At 51.8% G+C, this 20,962-nt stretch overlaps 7 protein-coding genes and 1 non-coding gene across 8 annotated transcripts; 4 read left to right on the top strand and 4 right to left on the bottom strand.

Moving 5' to 3' along the window:
• Nucleotides 1-743: 743 nt before the first annotated feature.
• On the bottom strand, nt 744-2,128 carry J4E84_010037 (uncharacterized protein; the record flags this gene model as incomplete). Its single annotated transcript, XM_049392595.1, has 2 exons — nt 744-1,739; nt 1,799-2,128. 2 exons carry the CDS (start codon nt 2,126-2,128, stop codon nt 744-746), a joined length of 1,326 nt encoding a protein of 441 aa, XP_049239690.1.
• Nucleotides 2,129-2,807: 679 nt separating this feature from the next.
• On the bottom strand, nt 2,808-3,925 carry J4E84_010036 (uncharacterized protein; the record flags this gene model as incomplete). The annotated part of the gene is made up of 4 exons (XM_049392594.1): nt 2,808-3,066; nt 3,115-3,278; nt 3,325-3,839; nt 3,889-3,925. The coding sequence occupies 4 exons, from the start codon at nt 3,923-3,925 to the stop codon at nt 2,808-2,810; spliced, it is 975 nt and encodes a 324-aa protein (XP_049239689.1).
• A 1,839-nt stretch (nt 3,926-5,764) lies between these two features.
• On the bottom strand, nt 5,765-7,376 carry J4E84_010035 (uncharacterized protein; the record flags this gene model as incomplete). The annotated part of the gene is made up of 4 exons (XM_049392593.1): nt 5,765-6,913; nt 6,963-7,055; nt 7,103-7,228; nt 7,278-7,376. The coding sequence occupies 4 exons, from the start codon at nt 7,374-7,376 to the stop codon at nt 5,765-5,767; spliced, it is 1,467 nt and encodes a 488-aa protein (XP_049239688.1).
• A 2,230-nt stretch (nt 7,377-9,606) lies between these two features.
• On the top strand, nt 9,607-11,091 carry J4E84_010034 (uncharacterized protein; the record flags this gene model as incomplete). The annotated part of the gene is made up of 1 exon (XM_049392592.1): nt 9,607-11,091. The coding sequence occupies one exon, from the start codon at nt 9,607-9,609 to the stop codon at nt 11,089-11,091; it is 1,485 nt and encodes a 494-aa protein (XP_049239687.1).
• A 1,175-nt stretch (nt 11,092-12,266) lies between these two features.
• J4E84_010033 (uncharacterized protein) lies at nt 12,267-12,878 on the top strand (the record flags this gene model as incomplete). The annotated part of the gene is made up of 2 exons (XM_049392591.1): nt 12,267-12,271; nt 12,320-12,878. 2 exons carry the CDS (start codon nt 12,267-12,269, stop codon nt 12,876-12,878), a joined length of 564 nt encoding a protein of 187 aa, XP_049239686.1.
• A 374-nt stretch (nt 12,879-13,252) lies between these two features.
• J4E84_010032 (uncharacterized protein) lies at nt 13,253-14,384 on the top strand (the record flags this gene model as incomplete). Its single annotated transcript, XM_049392590.1, has 2 exons — nt 13,253-13,263; nt 13,484-14,384. 2 exons carry the CDS (start codon nt 13,253-13,255, stop codon nt 14,382-14,384), a joined length of 912 nt encoding a protein of 303 aa, XP_049239685.1.
• A 159-nt stretch (nt 14,385-14,543) lies between these two features.
• Nucleotides 14,544-15,754, top strand: J4E84_010031 (uncharacterized protein; the record flags this gene model as incomplete). Its single annotated transcript, XM_049392589.1, has 2 exons — nt 14,544-14,549; nt 14,834-15,754. The coding sequence occupies 2 exons, from the start codon at nt 14,544-14,546 to the stop codon at nt 15,752-15,754; spliced, it is 927 nt and encodes a 308-aa protein (XP_049239684.1).
• Nucleotides 15,755-17,685: 1,931 nt separating this feature from the next.
• On the bottom strand, nt 17,686-17,790 carry J4E84_010030. The gene has a single exon. It is a non-coding gene; the product is annotated as a tRNA-Lys (tRNA).
• Between the last annotated feature and the right edge of the window lie 3,172 nt (nt 17,791-20,962).

The raw sequence follows: 20,962 nt of genomic DNA, 5'->3' as shown, positions 1-20,962 counted from the left end.
TCCATCATCTATCACATATGCTTGATCTACACCTTACAGCTTCTATCAACCATCTACCATCCATCTACCATCCATCTACCATCCACCATCTCCAATATCAACATGACGTGGCAAATCACCTTGGCATCGCGTGCATGACTCGTGTCACATCTCTCCATAGATACACATTTACACACTTACACAATCATTTCCCCACGACTGACTCGATGTCTACCCTTCTGAGCTGAGACATGCGAGATGTACAGATAAGAACAAGGTCACGCGTAGGCTCGAATCAAAGTAGATCTTCCACCTCTCACATACGCCAAGCTGTCATCGGATCGTGTACATCGGGTAAACACCGGGATGTTCGGGCAGATGACCGAGATGTAGATTGTCGATCCATGGATTGGCGAGCTAGTATGAGTTTGGTAGTGTTTCCGCTGTGTTGGCTGCACGTATACTTCCGAAGTTAAACCACGAGTTTCTGAGAAGTGAGGAGTATGCAAGTCTCAATGTGTAATTTGTTTCTTGGACAGGCTTGGCATATAGTAACTTAAAGTACATGCTTGTGCAGAACAAGCAGTACGGTACAACTTCATCACCAAAAACTCATCTCTAGGTAGCCAGTCCAACATGTTCAACTTCATTACTCATTATACCACATCCACATACTCCTCCTCATCTGCATGTACATCTACCCATCTTATACCCACACCCACACAGTATTTACCCAGTCCTATATCTATCCCCTCAGACCCATCCTACGAAGGATAATGCTCAAACAAAAGCCCCGCCGCCATCTCCGTATCCCCCTCCGTCGCATTCAACGCCGCCAACGCCTCCTGCCTGCTAAACCCCAAGACAACCAACTTCTGCACTTCCTCATCTGGCCAAGCCGCGCGCGCAGCAGGCAGATTACTAACCATGTTGCGAATCTGATCAGCCGTGATATTTTGGAGTCCACTTCCACTTCCACTTCCACCACCAATTCCACTTCCACTACCACTACCACTTCTACCACCCACCCCACCCATCGCCGCTCCACCAAAATCATAGATAGGCGTTTTATCTAGATCAACATCCGTTCGCAGAGAAAGTCCCAGCGCTTTAACCCACCCCGCCTGCACAGTCTCGGTATCCAGATCGCGGGAGGTGATGTATTCGACATCATCATCACAATCCCCCGCATTAAAATACTCCCAGCCCATCATCCCCCCAAACCCCTTCCCCACCTTATAATAACTCTGCCGCAACTGCTGTGCAACCACCGCCAGCCGACCCACATCCACATACCCACCACCATTCGCCTCATTCGTCACCACGCCCATGACAATCTTTTCTGGTTTCCAGCCCGCGGCGATGATGGTATCGTACCACGCCGTTGTCAATGCGTCACCCCAGCCACAGTAGAACTGCGTGTTGTACCACGCTATTTCTTTGCCGTAGACGCTGCATTCGAGCTCCGGGTAGCTGAAGCCGGATAGATGGCGCAGCGTGGGGTGTAAGGGGTTGGGAGTGGGGCCGCTGGCGAGCATGGGTCGGGGCGGGCGGAGGTGCGCGGGGATTTTGGGGTCGGGGATTAGAGCTGTGGCGACGGGGGCGAGGGTGATGAGGAAGTCGGGGCCGAAGTCTGCTCGGAGGCGCGAGATGAGGCGGGTGGTGGTGGAGAGGGGGATGGCTTCTTCGATGTCTAGGTCGAGGCCGGAGAGGGAGCGGGCGGTTATTAGGGCGGCGAGGGGGGTGTAGTATGCTTCGAACTGGGGGGCTTCATTAGCTTTATGGTCTTAGGGATGATGGGATGGGGGTGGTAACATACACTCTCTTCATCTCCGCTCAACTTCTCGTAACTCCCCTTTGCTGCTCCACCCAGCATACCCAACACCTTTACCCCACTACCCTGCAACCAATTCACCTCGCCCCATAACTGATCAAACCTCTTATCATCCGGCTTATGATCATTCAGCGTAATATTCCCCGGCCCATCATTGAGGTGGATAGCCGCAACAATCACATGCGTGATGCCCGTGTTATTCGTCAGCAGCGGAAGCAACGAGTGGTAAGTGCCGTTTGAGTCGTGGAAAGTTTGGTGGTAGACGATGAGACGCGGGCCGGTGGATGGCGGAAGGAGTTTCGCATTGGGAGTCATTGCTGAGTCAGTGGAGGAAGCGTGGTGAGCAGACCTCCCGTGGAGACCTGGTACGTGGACGCGTTCCTGCAGGTCCGTAGGGCTGAGGTGGGGCACGCGCGCTACGTCATTCAGAGGTGCCAGGGGCATCATCGCCGCTAGGGGCAGCATCGCGAGCCAGCACAGGAAATTCATAATGTTGGTGTAGTTATGTGAAGTATAAGAGAATGACGCACAAGTGCGAAGTCTTATATTTCATCCCTCCTGGCATCAGCAGGACATGGTTGTGGTGTACTTTGGTTGTCACGATGTGATTTTACTGAGATCCATGGTTGCGATACACTGAAGCACCATCAACCACAGTTCCACTTCGTGGAAAATGGATAGCCTGCATACTCAAGTATTGATGTCAGAACGCGCTGGAATAGATGCAGTATTAGTAGTAGTAGTAGTAGTAATAGTACACTGAAGCCAGGCTCACATTCAACACGTGATGTCGGTGTAGTTGTATGTAGTGTTGCATGCATGTACTCAGTAGCATACCCTGACCAGAACGCCATTTGCTGTCCGATAAAGACACAGCCCCAATCCTTGTAACCAGAACAAAGCAGGAAAGCTCCTAGACACTAACGTCTCGTATTCCTCACCAATCCTGCAGACCACTCAAAGCGTAACAGTCGTAGCATCCTCCTGGGACAGGCTAGTGGTAGCCGTTGCTGTATTCGTGTCGTGTGTCACCGTTCATTCCGCCAAAGTACGGGTGGATGACCGTCTGCTTTGCTGAGATGCGGCCGGCGGGGTCGTAGACAAGCAGCGCATCGAGGAGGTCCAGACCGACTTCATCGAGGTTGGTGACTATGTTTGCGACGTCCGTCCGGCCCCACTTGGGGAACGAGGGCTTGAAGTCGGGGAAGGAGGTGACGCCGGGCCAGTCCTGCTCGTTGGGTGTGCCGAGGATACTAGATATGATTAGCGTATGGAGATAGTATAGAGATGTGAGTGCATACCGGAAGATCTTGAAGATCTCGTCAATTTCCGAATCACCAGGGAACAGAGGCTTGCGCGTGCACATCTCGGCGAAGATGCAGCCAACAGACCACATGTCGACACCAGTTGAGTATTGGCGACCACCAAGAAGAATCTCCGGAGCGCGGTACCATAGTGTGACAACCTATTACATGTCAGACAATCCCAAATCAAGTATGCAGTATCCATACCTCGTGGGTGTATGTTCGCAGCGGAACACCAAACGCACGCGCTAGACCGAAATCCGCCAACTTGAGATTGCAGTCCTTGTCAATGAGCAAGTTCTGCGGCTTCAAATCACGATGCAGCACGCGATGAGCATGGCAGTACCGCACACCCTGACACAGCTGCATCATAAACTTCTTAACCATCTTGTCATCCATACTCAGGCTCTGTCCCGCCAGCCCAGATCCCTCCGGCAGCGCCTTGCCCCGTCCACCCTGACTGACCGGCAACGCCTCCATGTACTTCTTCAGATCCAGGTCCAGGAACTCGAAGACGAGGTAGAGCTTGTGGCCGTCGGCGTGTACGATGTTGAGGAGGCGCACAATGTTGGGGTCGTTCATCTCTTTGAGGAGTGAGATCTCGCGGATGGCCGTCGACGGGACGCCTTCATCTTCGGCTTCGAGGCGGATCTTCTTGAGGGCGACGATGCGCTGGTCTTTGGTGGTGAGGTCGCGCGCTTTGTAGACGACTCCGTACGTTCCTGTGATTATGTCAGTAGGCGCATATTAAGCCATCAAGGAATAGCGTACCCTCTCCAACCTTCTCCAACTTCTGGTAGTTCTCCATGGTGGCGGGCTGGGGACTGCGATTGCTTCAGACGACAAGCGGTCAAGCGTGTTTAGGTGGATCGCGGGAGGTGCAGTTTCGCCGCGAGTCTGTATTATTCCCGGTTCGAGGTGAGACGAGGGTGTTGAATACCTCTCGTGTGTACCTGTGGTTAGTACGTGCGGGCAGAGAGGAAGGTGCAGCGGGGAGCAGGGGACGAGGGTGTCTGGTGTTAGGAAATTCGAGATGTAAACACCCTTGACGCATCGGGCAACGCGCACCCGTCAGCCACAAACGCGAGCTTAGTCAACAATACCCTCCTTCATACATCTACACATATATCCTCACTCTCCCACAAATTCCCGCTGTCGAGACCACACGCAAAATGCACCACCTAGACCCCCATGAACGCCCTCCAGACAGCATACGCAACGTCTACAAAAAGTACCAAAAAATGAAAGCAAAAGACATAGACCTAGACGGCGACATCATCGATCTCTCGAGCGACGCCGCCGCGTCATCAAACCCCAAAGTGCGCGTCGTAAAAGAATACACCGCAGAAGACCTGACCGCCATTTTCCGTTCTTTCGCCGGTGACGGTGAAGACGGGGGAAAACTGCAAGCCACAGATCTGGCAAGATCGGTACCAGTGTATGAACACGAGGATATGCCAGGTAGGAGGTCCCGTGTTTTGAATAACATGAATTATTCCTCTCTCTTGATCATTTTCCTGCCTTTTTTCTTTTTGGTTTTCAACACCATCTCACACCTTCCATACCTCCGTTCCTAACACCTCCCCCAGGCCTCCACATAACCCCCTCCCTCCTCCCCCTCCCCACCCAATCGCACCTCTTATCAACCCTCCTTCACACGTCCCTCTCTTCCCCCACGCACCTCACAAACATACACACCCACTACACGCTCTCCTACCCCACCTCTCCATCCTCATCATCATCCTCCTCCCCCTCCCCACCCCCCTCATTCTTCTCCCTCCCCCCTACCTCCCCCACTCCCATCGCTACCCCCCTCACCCCCTCCATCCACAAACCACTTTCCATCTCCCAACTCCTGACCAAGAAATTGCGCTGGACAACCCTAGGCGGCCAATACGATTGGACCGCAAAAAGATATCCAGATACACCACCTCCACCCTTTCCTCCGCAAATAAAGTCGTTACTGGAAGCCCTCTTCCCCCAGACCAAAGCGGAAGCCGCGATCGTGAACTTGTATTCTCCAGGCGATACACTGAGTGTGCATCGCGATGTTGCTGAAACGAGTAGCACGGGGCTTGTTAGTGTGAGTTTGGGGTGTGATGCGATTTTCGTGCTGGGCACTACGGTGAAAAGCGAAGAGGGAGTGAACGAAGAAAAGATCGTCACACTAAGACTGAGATCAGGAAGCGCGGTGTATATGTCCGGGGAGTCGAGGTTTGCATGGCATGGGGTTCCGGCGATAGTGGCAGGGACGTGTCCTGAGTATCTTCGAGACTGGCCCGCGTCAACATCAGCAGAGAGGGGAGAAGAAGGCGATCAAGAGGAAAAAAGGGGGTATGAAGCGTGGAGAGGGTGGATGGCGAACAAACGGGTTAATTTGAATGTAAGGCAGATGTTCGATTGATCACTCTACACCACTTTACATCACGTTACAAGACAGTAGACAGAGATTACAAAAGCATTATCATGTATTAGTACTATTCAAAGCAAAAAGGGGGTATGTATATATATCCACATCCACATCCAACAACCATCGCCCTGCCCACTTCACAACCTCTCCACCAACGCACACCTACCACAGCGTCACCTTCGACCCAACATCCACATCCTCATCAGACGTACACGTAGCGATCATGAGACTTTTCCACTAGTATTTCCCCGGCTCGCCCGGAACCGCACTCCCGGGTGCCGTCGTCGCACTACCCGGCACCGCAGACGCAGGCGCACTAGTACCACCGCTCACAGCATGGTCAGTCGAGTTCGTACCAGCACCCTCCAAACCCGTAGTCTGGATAGGAGCAGGCTGCGCCTTCTCCTCGGGATACATGTTCTGCGGGCTAGTATCGCCAGAAACAGGGCTAGTGGGAACGTCGTTTGTGACCTTACCCGCTGCGCCGCTGATGACCTGCCACCACTGCTCCGCAGCCTGTGGCGTGTGTGCCTTGAACGCAAACTCGTGTGTCATGGAGAACGCACCGCCGATCTTTCCCTTTGACACATCCTTGCCCTTGACATTAAACTTCTGTCCATTCACCGCACCGATCATGCAGTCAGGAATATAGAGCGACAGTTCAGGGACTGGGTCCTTAGCAAAGTCGTCGTCTGTCTTGAACTCGTGCAGGAACTTGGAGGGCGTTACGACGTAGTAGTTTGTGTCGTAGGAGCGCATGATCTTGCCCTTCTTTTCGAGCGAGCCCGAGATGAGGGGCTGGGTCGCGCGGTGGTTTTGGTTGGGGAAGCTGATGTCGGAGAGGGTGCGGGCGGGAGCGGCGGGGTCGATCAGCACGGTGTTGTTGCGCTGGATGAAGCCGTTCCATTCGAAGTCTTGGGGGATGCGCTGCGATGTGCCGACCATGTCGCCGTATGCGGCTTTGGTGTGCTCGGCTTGGGTGTTGACGACTTGCAGGAACTGGCCCATGCCGGACTGGATGGTCTGGATGATGTGGGCTTCGAACTGGGCGAATGAGTTCTGCACGCTGATCAAGTCCTGGCGGTTGTTGTTCTCCTCTTGGACTTGCTTGTGGAGGCGGTGGTTGACGCCGCGCTGGAGGATGTAGGGGTCGTCGGTCGCCTTCATGTTGCCGCTGTGCGAGTCGAAAACTGCCGTGTGCTGGCCGAGGAGCTCAATCTGCTTCTGGGTGTGCAGGCGAGCCTTGTCGACAGCCTTACTGCCCTTGCCAGCTCCCTTGGTGAGCTCCTTGCTCTTGTTCTTGATCTCGGTGTGCAGGCGGTCGAAGATGGGGAGGACGGCGCCCTTGAGCTGCTTTGCCGTCTCGTAGTGTTGGTTGGAGATGCCCTGCCATGGTTAGTCTCAGACTCGGTATCTGATGTGGGAGAAGTCGTACCTGGGTGTTGGACCTGATGTTCTCGAACATGCCCGCAATACCACCGAGCGACTGATCGAAGTGGTGGCCCTCCTTCAGGGGATCCTTGACCGTCTATTCAACGTCAGTAGCTGTATCGCTATCGCATTGAGTCGACCAACCTTCAAGACGCGCTCATACTCCTTGCCGTGCGCGTGGTTCGTCTTCTCCGTGGCTGTGACATAATCCTCGAGGTAGGCGACGGCGTGCTTCCAGGCTTGCAATCGCTCCGCAAAGAGCTTCGTGACCTACAACATGTTAGGAGCTGTCTCTCTCATCTGTCTCCAGACTACTTACCTCCGAGGTATCCTCTCCTGGGATGGCATCGTCGTCGGCAGAGCGGTTCGTGAGGCTGCGCGTGGGCATCTCACTCGTGGCAGAAGTGGGCGCAGACATATTGCAGGTGTGTCGTGATACTAAAGAAACAAGATGCAGTCGTGGAACGTGTCTTCGCACGTGTAGGAGGTAACGTTGTTGTTGCTGTGAAGCTCGAACGACGCGGCTAGCGAGATTTGGTTGGTGAAGGCGGGGTTCGCGTCCTTCCGGAAATGAGCCCGTGTCGTATGCTGCACGAGGGACTTTTATAATAAAGATATCTGGTTCAGTAGTAGTAGTTAGGATTATTTATTCCAGGGTAAAAATCAGGGTCCAGGGAGGGGTTTAAGTTTGATTCAAGCTGCCGTGGGCGCATCTAGATCGACACGCACACATGCCGGAGAAGCAGGGTGCTGTGAGGGTTTGGCTGGCCCTGTGACGTCAACGCTCGCAGCTTTAGTCTAGATCCACGCGGGATCTACGCCAGGAAATGGGTTTGGAGCGCTGCTGCGCCACGATCCTAGGGGTGATCGCGGGACACACCCTGACCACATGGTTACATTCAAGGTCGTTGACGTATCGTGGCTTCATGCCATTGCGCCCGAGTGTGAGAGGGTTGTCAGGGTCTCCGCCCAACGCCATAGTACCCCCACATTAGCACCGAGGAACGGCAGAGGCTCCGAGGACTTTCAACGAGCACAACATCGCGCTAGGCAGAGATCTAAGCCGGGCAGGAAACTTCCAAGGTTGCGAGTTACCCCTATCAAAAGGTATAGAGGAACTTCGACTTTGGTGTGGCCTTCACGCGGGGTACTTATTTGTCATCTTGTCAACTTCTATGACAGCCTGCTTGTTTCCAGCGTCTGACCGAGTTGAAACCTACTACGAGCTGAGATTGACGACCGTGGCTATGTCAGAATCCGCGTCGCAGTCTACTGTAAACATGCTACTAAATCTTAGCGACCAAGTAGTTTCCATAGAACCTAGTCAACGTGGACTTCTACCCAGATGGGTGTTTTGTCATTGTAGAGTGCGACACGACTTGTAGCCACCCTTTATCGTGTCAGAATCTGGTGACTGCCTAAATTGATCATATGTGCTTACTACAAAGCTGCACCGTGCAATAACCCGTACCAGCTATCATGAATGCTGCAACGTCCGAGCAGATAATAGCGAGGGTTCATGGTGTGGGTAGAACAGGGAGGTCTGAATAGTTATGTTCCAACATGACCTGTGTGGGGCCTTTATCAGGTAAGCCGTCCAGCGAGCTCATTGGTATCACAGAGTCTGAGGGTGACAGCCTTAGTATCTCCATTTTCTCTCCTCGATTTGGATGATCTAGACGGGGCGGTGTGGTATGAGTCCCAGGTGTCTGGAATGGATACAACACTACGTTGCGAGTAGACCAGCTTGCGCCCAGCAAATGAAGCATGCTGATATCGGGTGTTAATTGGTATGGCTGCAGGGAGAGTCTTGACATCGTTCCCCATCTTGGGAATCCACGCAGTGTATTCCTGGATGTCTCCGCGGCGAGAGTAGCAACGGTTCTGGATCTGCCGCCTGAGGTCAATTAACTGGCGCAACCCCAATCTCTTCTGCTTCGCAACGCCCGAGCTAGTCACCAAGGAATGTCTTGCGAATCAGTCGCGGTGACGAGTTGTAGAAGTCCGCCTTCCCCGCTGTCCCTGAAAGAGATCTCGGGATTCCTGTTGACTTTTGTGTTCCAGGAATGCGCTGCAGTAAGAGCCTCTCTTCAGCAATCAACTTTCGAAGTTGAATAATATCCAACGATCAGGTCAGCAAAAGTGCTATGGAGTTGGTGGGTGTCGTGGTCGGGACGAACGGTCTCGTACAGTTGTCAAGCGACATCGATGACGTCGGACCGACCCATACTGCGACCCTTCAATATCCGCTCGTCTACGCTGAACCTCCGGTCGGCATCAGCGCCGCAGACGCGTTGGAGGCTTTGTATAGCGAAAAATGGGGAACAGGACGTATCTCCGATGTGAATTGGAGGCGGCAACCGCTTACCCCACATCTCGGTATACCGAATGAGGCTAAATTCAGCTGTCATCCGAGGTCGAGCTGGGATGTGGGAAGCATGGCATTGGAGAACGGCTTCATCCCCACACACTGCTCTTTGACAAATTAGGCTGTACATATAGGCATTGCACGCTCAGATCACAAACACAGCCAAAGGAAATCTGTGTTGCTACCACAATAACGTGCTACCTATAGGAGCTGCCACGCGCCTCCCCGCATTTCTCCACACGACCGAACACCACCTGCACGACAACAAACGTTGCTCACGATGGTGATATCAACAGCAATTCGCATTGCGCCATCGCGCGCAGCTCGCGCCCTCAACCTCCTTCGAACCGTACAATACACACATCCTCCATCATGTCCCTGCCATTCGAACCCCAACTACCACCAATCGCCGTCTACGGTTCAACAAGCACGACGACATCTCGCAACACCCCTCGACCATTCGCAGCAAAAAGAATATGCATTCGAGATGGCCGCATCAAGCATAAGATTCGGGCCTGGATGTACAAAGGAGGTTGGCATGGACTTCAAGAACATGGGCAGTAAGCGCGTCATGGTCGTCACAGATCCCAACGTGAGGAAACTAGACGCGATGAAGCAAGTCATTGAAGGTCTGGAGCGAGAAGGCGTGACATACGAGATCTTCGACAAGGTCAGAGTAGAGCCAAAGGACCACAGCATAATGGAAGCCATCAACTTCGCGAAGCCATGGAAACCAGACGCGTACCTAGCTGTTGGCGGTGGCAGTGTCATCGACACAGCCAAGCTGATGAACTTGTACACCACATTCCCCGACGCAGAGTTCCTGGACTTCGTCAACGCGCCATTGGGCAAAGGAATGCCTATTCCGTCAAAGCTCTTCCCGCTCATCGCTGTACCAACAACTGCGGGAACTGGCTCTGAAACGACTGGAACTGCTATCTTCGACCTGGTTTCCAAGAGAGCAAAGACCGGTATCGCGCATCGAAACCTGAAACCCACTTTGGGCATAGTCGACCCGCTGAACACGCGCACTATGCCCTCTGCTGTCCACGCATCTTCAGGTCTCGACGTACTGTGCCATTCTCTCGAATCGTGGACCGCAATCCCATACTACGAGCGCACTCCACGACCGACCAACCCCCTCAACCGTCCAGCCTACCAAGGCGCAAACCCAATCTCCGACATTTTCTCTCTCAAGGCCCTGAAAGACACAGTCAAGTACCTGCCTCGCGCGGTGAAGGATCCCGATGACCACGAGGCTCAGTCGCAAATGTTGCTAGCCGCGACACTCGCTGGTGTAGGCTTCGGTAACGCAGGTGTACATCTCTGCCACGGCATGTCGTACCCCATCTCAGGCCAGAACCCTGGATACAAGCACTCCGGCTACGACGTAGATCACACCATTATCCCACATGGTGTCAGTGTTGCGGTGACCGCACCTGCAGTCTTCAAATTCACCGGCGCATCCAACCCAGAGCGTCATTTGGCCGCGGCCGAAGCGTTCGGTGTCGACATTTCGAACGTCAAAGCAGAGAGCGCGGGAGAAGTACTTAGCGAGGCGCTCGCGGAGTTCTTGGTCAAGCTTGGTGATCAGCCACGTGGGTTGAAGGCGCTAGGTTTCGGGAAAGAGCATTTGGACCAGTTAGTTGAGGGTACCATTCCGCAAGCGAGAGTGTTGATGTTGGCGCCTAGTTTGGAGATGCAAAATATTGATGCTGAGAGGGAGCAGTTGCGCGGTTTGTTTGAGGATGCGATGGAGTATTGATTGACTAGTGGCGGCCATCTAGGTACGCAGCTTGATTTGTAAGATTCGTAACTTCCAATACATTGAACTCTTGTTCGAACACAGCCATGACACATGAGTTGCATGTTACTCTTTTTCACATTGCCAGACATCTATGATCAGATTCCGGGTCTGGCAGGTCTTGTTGTAGCCCTTGAGGTTGCGACAATCCCCACCCGAGAGCGTCTTCCAAGATCTGAGTCGCATGAGCTGCGGAAGATATAAGTGGCGAGCCGACCCTGAGCCGTTGCGATACCATGGGGTGGAGGTGATGAAATCGGATCAAGGGTACAAGACGACGCCGTGAATGGTAATACCGGAACCCCAACTCGACCATGCGAACGAACTTGGCTGCCATGTTCTCACTACTTAAGCTCGCACTCTTCCCGATATATTTGTTCATCAAAATCATACCTGCAGACATTTCCAGCTCTGGGAATAGCAGTATATCTCAACAGAAGAATGGAATATACTGCGTTGCGCAAGATGGCACTACAGTAAGCCACCATCCCAGTCCAATATATCCCAACAGCTAACGAACGACAAGGCGTCGATCAGGAACGCCGGAGATTCCCGATTATGACGATGTCGGTCCTGCTACGCGCGGTTATTATCTCAGTATCGCCGAGTAAGTGGTAGCGTTTCGTTGTGATCTGGCAATATTAACATCGAGTAGCGCATCACAACGGCTCCAGATTTTACTGAAACAGTTGAGATCTCTCCATCGATTTACCCACAAGCACAATTGGACAGTACTAAACTATGCGAAAAAGGAGGAATTGGCCGCCTATCACGCGGCTGCTTGCAGCATTATGAACGCGATTCGTCGACTCAGAGCCGATCTTGACGAGCAAATCGTAAAGCATGAAGCTCCCCCATGCAATCAGATATTGCAGAAAGTGAAACCCCTTCCGCAGGAGCTCCAGAATATGATATATGGCTTCATTTTCCAGGACTCAGCGATTCGTCTATTGGCGGAGGAGGACGAAAAGTTCGAGTGCAACTTTTATCTCTACCTCGAACCGGGAACTACAACGCGCATCCCTTACCGCTATCTTCTGGAGCCCGATTATTTCGTTGATGACGCTAAAGTCAGGGAAAATTTGGCTAGGGCGTGGTTTGAAACTACAAAGTTTGGGATTATGGATCCCTCCATCATGGAGTCTTTTCTCCTCCAGTTTCCGTGGAGCACTGGATTACAGCCGCTCAGCTTACTACACCACGTCACCTTGGTGATACTTCTTGAATCCGATACTGTCGACCACACCGATTATCTGGAACGATTCAAGTCACTGCTCCTCCTCGACAAAGCGCATACGAAGATCACCATCTGCGTGCCCTTTCTCATTGACTACCCAAATTTCAGAGACGCACAAGTTTTGCCATTGAGAGCGCATGCGCAGAGTGCAGCCTACCTCTTCCCAGACTTGGTTGACCTGAGAAGGAGGGGATACAAGGTGACAGTGCGTTCTGAAAGGGGCCTGGAATTTCTGGTTGAACCTGAAGAAACTACCGTGGAAGGGTGGACAAAGAAATTCGAAGCGGCTGTTGAAGAGGCTCGCATAAAGTTTTGGAAAGGGGAGTATAGTGGACATTATCCGGACTGGGACGACATGCAGGACAAGATGGAGGATGCGTCACAGAAGTATATCTCGGATAGCTCACAGCACTACTATTCGGATGATCTACAAGAGGAAGATTCGGATGAATCACACGAGGATGAGTCAGACGAGTCACAAGAGGATGATATGGACGAATCAGAAGGATAAGATTTGGAACAGCCGCGAGCAACGTAGTTCTTGTATTGCACGACTCGCTCAAAAAGAAACGGCACTGACCGGAAAATTGTTAATTAAATGCGTCGCATGCTGGTGCTATGGGCCATCGGACGCCATCACGTATTGAATGTAAGCCTTGACTCTAGTGTATCGCAACCATGGTTCTCAATGAAATCCCATCTTAACAACCAAAGTATACCACGGTCACATCGGACGCTAAGCCGAAAGAGCTTGGATGCGTCACCTTTGCTACTTAACTTCGCACTTCCCCAATGTTTTTGTGTATCGAGCTTTGAAAACACAGATTTCCTCGTTTCTAGAATCAGCAATACATCTCGGAAATTGACCATACTGCGTGTCACAAGATGGCGCAACTGTGAGTAGCAATAGCAGTCCTCTAAATTTTGATAGCTAACGAGCGAACAGAGCACAGATATATCCACCAGAATACTGGAGCCCCATCAGATGGGATGATCATGACGATCCTGAGTATGAGATGAACACTTTCCTTAAAGAGTATGTAACACGCTTCCGTTGCGATCGAAATAGTCATTGACAACGAGCAGAGCATCGTCCCGGCTGGAAAACGCTGAAAGGCTTTCATTCGCTGTCCGGCTGTTGGAATTCGACGCAGACGTGCCTGCGCTCTTGACCACTGAACAGCAAACAGTCCTTGGAAAGATAGACGGCGTCGCGAATACCATCATCAAGCAAACCAAATGTGAGGTGGACACTTACATCAAATCTTACGAGGGGCCGCGCTGCCGTGCATTACTCGAAGAAGTACGCAAGCGATTATGTCAAGAACTCCGCGACGCGATATACGGATTCCTCTTCCAAGGCCAACGAGTGGAATTAGACGAAGATCATGAAGTCAGCGGATACGAGAGCATTAAAGGTATTAGCAAAGCTAACCTAAAGTGCCGGTCTGACACCTGGCTACTGACACCCGGCTATTTCACTCAAGACGACCCAATCAGGCTCGAACTGGTTAAAGCGTGGTACCGGAATGCGACCTTCCCTGTTATCCATCCCAAATTCATTTGCAGATCTCTTAGAAGATTGCGATGGTCCACCAATCTGAACCCGCCCCGATTCATCAAGAGGTTTGAGATCAAGGTACGGATCGGTGGCGAAACGTTTGATCAAGAATGCTTCGCGGAGAAGCTAGAGTTGCTCAGTCATTTCCACAGGACTTGCCCGATTGTAACGATCATATTGGAGAATCTCGTAGAAAATAACTATGACGGTCATGATGCGCAGGCATGCGCTCAACACGCCGCATACATGTTTCCAGTGTTACTGTCACTGCATCGTTTGCGGTTCAAGCTTATAGTTCGATCTGAGTTGAACTTGAAGTTCGTGGTGGTACCGGAGGAGACTACCGTGGAAGAATGGTCCAAGAAATTCCATGAGGCGATCGAGTCGCCACGCGCTCAAGCTTCCTTGCAGGAAATCGAACGAAAAGCTCTTGCATCAATGCGTCGGATGGGATAGTAGGGACATGAAATGAAAGCTGTGCGCACGTGTCACCGCTAGGCATCACCAGCGTTTTCCGCTTATACTTCTTCACGAATAGCAGACCCGCAGTACCACTTACCACCTGCACTCTTTATCACTTCTCCAATTTCACACTTAAGTTGACAGCAAAACGTCATGTCAGTGAGCATCGACAGCAGCGTCACAGGAGTAACGCCAACTCAAGTCCCAAGTGGTGCGCGACTTACCTCTGCTGTGGAAGGGTAAGATCGTCAAACACATTTTGCGGGCGGTGATAATGAATTTGAATAGATACTCCGAGCCGTCTACGTTGAATCATGCAAATACCAGTGTCGCTGGGAGGGATACTGTATTCGCCACTGTCGACGAAGACCGGAAGTATCTTCAAACGTATGCGCCATCTGGTTGTGAAAGAACAACAACTAACCTCTAACAGCGCGTTAAAGAAGCTGAAAGTCCTCAAGCATATTGTAGACGCGCGAGTCGGAGAATTGAACGCTGAGAATAATATCTTCTGTCTACGCAACAGTTGTCCAATCAGGGAGCCTTCTCCTGAAACAGGTCGATACCAACGGGTGTTCAAACTCCAGGAAGAAGCCCGGAACATTGCTAGTGAGATCGACCACCGTATGAAGCGTTATGCAGCGGCGCAGTGTCTCCCCACCTGCACTATGGTCTGCGACAAACTTCCCCGCGAACTTCGCGACATGACATACAAATACATCATCGGGGAGTCGATCGTGAAGATTGATAAGGAGGTACTGGCGAGTTTCCTCTTTTGTTCTGAAGTCGGATTCACCCCCATGTTCCCCGCAGGGTTCACGAATCGCACCAACATTGCCTACGAGCACCTCTGGGATCAAGACTACTCCGGCAAGCTCTTCTACTCGGAGCTTATCGAGGCCTGGTACCGCAATACAACATTCTCCTTCGTGGAATGTCGTCTCGTCCCTTACTTCCTCAACAATTCGCGCTTCGGCTACGGAGTAAAACCGCGAGAGTGGGTGCGCAAGATCAAAATCATCAGGATTACGACAACAGAGAGCGTCCTCTCTATATACAGGGGAGAAGAGAAGGCATATAACATCAAGACCGGCGATCTCGATAATCTCAAAGATCTGCCCAAGCTAACGCGTGTTATATTTGACTTTGATGCAGCTTTTTCGTCACTCCCTACGTATCACGACAATTACAGGCGATTTGTTTTAACGGATCTGAAGGGGATGTTTCCGAAGATTCATGATCTACTAGATAGGGAGTGTAGGGTATCGATAATGTTCTCCAGTATGGGGCCGCTCGAGATGCGAAGGGATGAGCTTACTTCTCAAATATGGGAGGATAAGCTGGAGGCTATCAGGCCTGATTAAACGAAGTACATGACACCCAAAAGGGCAGCCGGACGGCTACACCTACCAAATATCATTTCTTTGTACTGTATTTCATTATTGTCGTCTCCTGCCTGAAATTGAACAAAACCTGGTGATCCCCTTCACTTGATCTTTCCCTGCGCGCGTCGTTGTCGGCGCGTCCCCGCGCTATCCGGTCACTCACCTTCACCACCACGCCAGTGCCTCAAAATCCGCGCTCCTTCCGCAAACAGAACGTCCACGCTCTTCCAAACCTGTCCAACGCGCGTCATCGCCACCCATTACTCAGCCCCGGCGCCGGATCAATCTCTCGCCGCGCGCCCACACTGCCTATATAAACCCGCTCGCGCCCTCCCTCCGTTCTCTTCTCTTTTTCCTTACCTTGAACTCAAAGCCGCAATCGTCGCTCTTGTTTGCATAGACGACTCAATTGCGGTTTTACTCCTCGCTCTTCCACGCTGACGTGGGAGAGTGAGGTGGTTCAGGGTCGTACCGCTACGGCGGTCGCTTGGCCTTAGGGACAAGCTTTCGAAACATCGAACCTCCGGTGTTGTGTTCAAGGGACAAACTCTCATTGAGCACTTACCTAGGTACCTACTACACACTTATGGGTGTCGCTTCATCCACGGAGAAGCTTGGTGAATCTTTCAGCTCATACTCTCGCACACTCGGGGCGTACGCAAAAGCTGCCACGGCAGTGCTACGCCAGTTTGCGTGGTTTGACTGAGACAAGAATCTACGGATCCCTTGGCTGACAATTCCACACACTTGGGAGCGTCGGCGTTTCATCTGTTTGGGCTACTGACGGCTACGTCAGTCGCGAGAAGCTGCGAGAAGGCGTCTTCTCGCAGGGGATTGTTGATCCATTGCTGAGGGTGGGAGGGAGGGGGAGAAGCTTTCATGACCATCCAGCTCATTCTTTCGCACACTCGGAGAAATGAGCAAGGTTGGCATGATTGACAAGACATGGATTCACGCATCTTGGCTGATCTGTCCCACCTACTTGGGAACGGTAGCCAGTCGTGATGACATGTACTTGAGGGAAGATGGGGTGGGTGGGAGGGTTTGTGGGTGAGAGGGGGGTTTGATATGGATGGAGATGGAGGGTTGGAGGGAGGGAGTTGTGGTATCGGTGTAGATAGTAGATAGAGTAGAAGAATGTCCGTTCTTCTACACAACGCTGTTCTGTCGTGAGTGCTCTCCAAAAACCCCCAACTTGAACTGAACTTGTTCGCTGGATGATTCTTCGTGCAGTACTTGGATTGGTACAAGATATCGCCCACTTCGTGTCGTGCGATCAGAAGACGAAGTAGGCGGCTCACACATGGTCTCGCGAAAAGTTCCAAGGGGAATGTGTTTGCTACATGCGTTCCAACAGAATGTATGTTCTCAAGTTGCAAGTAAGAAGGAATTACGCGCATAGTACTCAAACCACGTACGAACAGTATACAACCTTTCGCGAATCTTAGTACAAGCGGACATGACATGACGCGATCTTGTGGATGTTGTCGATTCTAGCAAGCATCGCGATTCCAACGCCCAATCTAGTGACGCGAGATTCGTTTTGTTGATATCCTGTAGATTCCACAAAGTGGGAGCAAAACTTTGAGAGCGCGTAGTATTGTGTGGTCTTCCTATACTTGTCGGTGCTCGTAGTCGGCGCACACGAAGTAGACAGTGCCATGCATGCCACATTACGCACCAGACCCAGTGACCAGCATATCGACCCGCTTCCTGCTTCCCACTGCTATCATACAGCGGTCATACATGCTCCAGTGTTCTATCATTTCCCCGCTGCTTCTTAACATCTTCCTCTCGCTTCGCGTTCTTGGCATCCACCCAAACCCAAAAAAAACATGTAGACCGCAACACCATCATCCTTAACCGCCAAAAAAGTTCTTCACACACCATAGAATCCGCAGGAGAACGTAAGCCCGACGTGGGGGTCGAACCCACAACCTTGAGATGAACCAATCGAGTCTAGTTAGGACGTGAAAGCTAAGAGTCTCACGCTCTACCGATTGAGCTAGCCGGGCTGATATATTGGCTTCGGGAAAATTAAGGTGTACTGATGTACTGTCGTAGAGGCTGGGTTGAAGCACTACGAGTGCAGGAGGCTTGTTACATGAGGTGTGAGGTGTTCAAGTTGGGCGTGGTAAAGGTAGGTTGAAGTTTTTTCTTTCTTTCGGCCGATATACGGCTACACTTGAGGAAGGTATTCCAACATGGAGCGAACATCATGTTGATATGCGAGCACATGGCATGTACACATGGCAATGCTACGAATGAGCAAGACGCGCGAATAGAACGTAGAGGTAGTAATACCTATACTCCACTTCCACACCTTCCACACCTAGCCTCAGGCACAGATACACAATCCATCACGATCCATACCACCTTCGCTATCGCTGTGTTACCCCTGCGTGTAACAAAAAACCACATGCTCACTATCAAAAAATACAATACCTCAACAGATCACGGCAGGTCAGCACTACACCCAAAACCCTACACATCACCCAAGCGAACACTCCAATACTCAATTCGCGACACCGACAGGACCCACATCGGCGGTCATGCACGTACCCGCAGAGCCTCAACACCTTCCTCCGACCCCCAATACCAGCCGCCTCCATATCCAATATCCAGTAGTGCCAATTCCCATCGTCTCACCTATCATTCGTTCGGAGTCGGTACGGGTAGAGTTCTACACCAGCTATCGTTCGATAGCGTGCCCTCGCACAAGACTCCGAAGTGGCTGGACTGTGGATACAGCAAAGTCTTTGCTTCGGAGTCGAGATGAGACAGCGATGGCAACGGTGGTTCGCGATGGGCTTAGGTTACAAGCTTTCGATATTCCCGGCCGGTGAACTAGCGGCGCGGAGGTCGTGTTGGTGGTGGTTGTATGCAGTCTGCGTTATGCGAGGGTGATGCTTCTTCTCGAAGCGGCGCTAATGCAGAGTCTAGAAGGCATGTGTGTACATCGCACATGCGATTCACCGCGCGATTATTCTCGGGAGGATTGGGATAGGCTGGGAAACTTGCGTAGTTGCCGTTGTTTTTCGATACGCCGAACACGTTGTCTAAGCGTAGGCAGGCGTAAGCCGGAGGCATCGCATCGGAGGTTAGCTGGCATCGGTGGTTTGTAGGGCTCTGGTTTTACTAGAAACCGAGCCGAGCCTCCGAGGATAGACTATCGTTGTCTTACCATGCCGGAAGGAGTAGCCCACTAGCATCCATCGCAGTCTAAACGAAGGAAAGATAGACTAGACTCCTTGCGAGTAAGTTGATACCGGTGTAACGTTGCCCCTCAAACCACCGCTTGCGTGGCGGTGAAAAATGGCTGTGGCTCAGATACTCGAGAGGCTCGAGCCGAGCATTCACCGTTGTGGGTCGCGACGCTGTCAGCTGCGGACATGGAACATGGCATTTCGACTCCATGCAAATCCACATGTACAGAAATAACCGAGAAGTTCTGGACTCGCGGGAACTACTCGTTGTGCGCTTTACAGTGGATCTTTGTATCGGAAATGTACGGGTGAGATTGAGAATTATTCTCGTCCGCGCATCTGCAACCCTTAACTGCGGAGTACAGCCAGACATGTGACAGCAAAAGACAACGGGAACTATGCGAGGATTTACGGCCCCAGGTGGAGATATTGATCCTTGTAGAGCGAGTAGAAACCGAGATTTTGCATGCGAGCTTTACTTTGATGGGGAAGGATCATGACAATGTGACTTGCAAAACCAACTAAAGAAAAGAAAAAACTCCTCTTCATTCAGACTCGTGCAGATATCACGTCCGATGTAACAGTGCTTTGGGTAGCAATGCAGGTACGTACCTGCCATTTTGATTCCGTTGAAACAATAACCCTGGCTGCGCTCGTGAACTTGCGTTGCTTGCGTGTCGGTGGAGCTCGGCAAGCACCGCACACATGCGCGCCCGCGCAGGTTTGGCACGTGAAACTCGGTTCATGCATGCATGCGTTCGCAAGTCAGCGTCCGTCGGATTTACCGACATGAATGTGCTGCAGCGTCGACAGCTGCGCATGAGTGACGCTGTTCATGAGGAAATGGATACGATTGTGTGATTTGTGCATACTCCATGCCCAATGCGAACACAATGACGCATGAATCAGCTCAATCGATACATTCAACACCCTGCACGCATGCGCGTCAACGCGTCGCCAGCCTCGCGAGTGCCGAATACGGAAGACTCGTCTCTAATGGCCACCGGAATTATAAAAAAGCTTGTTGTGCGGCGATGCCAAATAGCTCTAGGCGTAAACGATGTAATATTCTCTGGGGCTTCTAGAAAATCTTCGCTTGTGTGTGACGATGGCAAAGGGCGAAAAGGGCTGAGATCCGCTCGTAGCCAATCGATCCGGTGGAGCGGAGGGGCTGTTGGCGCTGGCGATAACGACTCCACACCACTTGCGGGCACCAGAGGTCTTGTTGAGAGAAACATCGATATTGGTGGTGAGGCCTAGCCATGCCAATCAGCAAACTACCATCGCTATTTCGTCAGCGCGATCTTGTTGGATTTCTTGTGTGACGTATGAGCAGCTCTGTTGAAGCAAGCCAACAATTCTGCCGCAACATGTCTTGTGTTGGGGAGCTGAACAACCCTGAGGCTGACAAAGACATATCTTTCGCGTTGTAAATTACCAGTGTTCTGCATTTAGCCTGCCTGGGGAGAGGCTTGACCCGGTTTACCCAATCCAGTAACTTCATGATCGACGTCTTGGGCCTTGGTACCTGCATTGGATCCGGTGTGTACGTCATGGATCCCAAACTCCATGACGAAGCTCGAGCAGGTTCACCCCAGAAAAGAGATATGCTTTCTACCCCATGATGTGTTGCGACCCATTGTCTCCAGATTGTAGCAGGTTCGTGACCAGGATCTCGCGGCTTCTGGCAAGTGAGGCGCATTGATGACAGCATCTCTGATGCAGCGAACAACCATGGAAGCAACTGATGCGAAAAGGGTCTTCGCGTCGAGGGTCGAAGTTACGGGGCGTGTGGAGTGGTACCCTTGACACGTATGGATTTGAGCAACCTGCGACGTCCGGGGTTGCCAGTCTGGGGAAGTGTAACCACCAGTTCCACAGTTTCAACAGCACACCTGACATCTCAAAACCTTCGCTCCAAACTCTGTTTGTCAGTCGTGAATCAGTGCTTGGGCGGGAATTGCCTCTTCTGTTTAGCTAA

The sequence above is a fragment of the Alternaria hordeiaustralica genome (assembly GCF_023758085.1).
Source record: "Alternaria hordeiaustralica strain BMP 2776 chromosome Unknown scaffold_35, whole genome shotgun sequence".
Taxonomy (NCBI): Eukaryota; Fungi; Ascomycota; class Dothideomycetes; order Pleosporales; family Pleosporaceae; genus Alternaria; species Alternaria hordeiaustralica.
The sequence above is the reverse complement of the archived record's forward strand: the minus strand, read 5'-3'. Positions and strand labels throughout refer to the sequence as shown.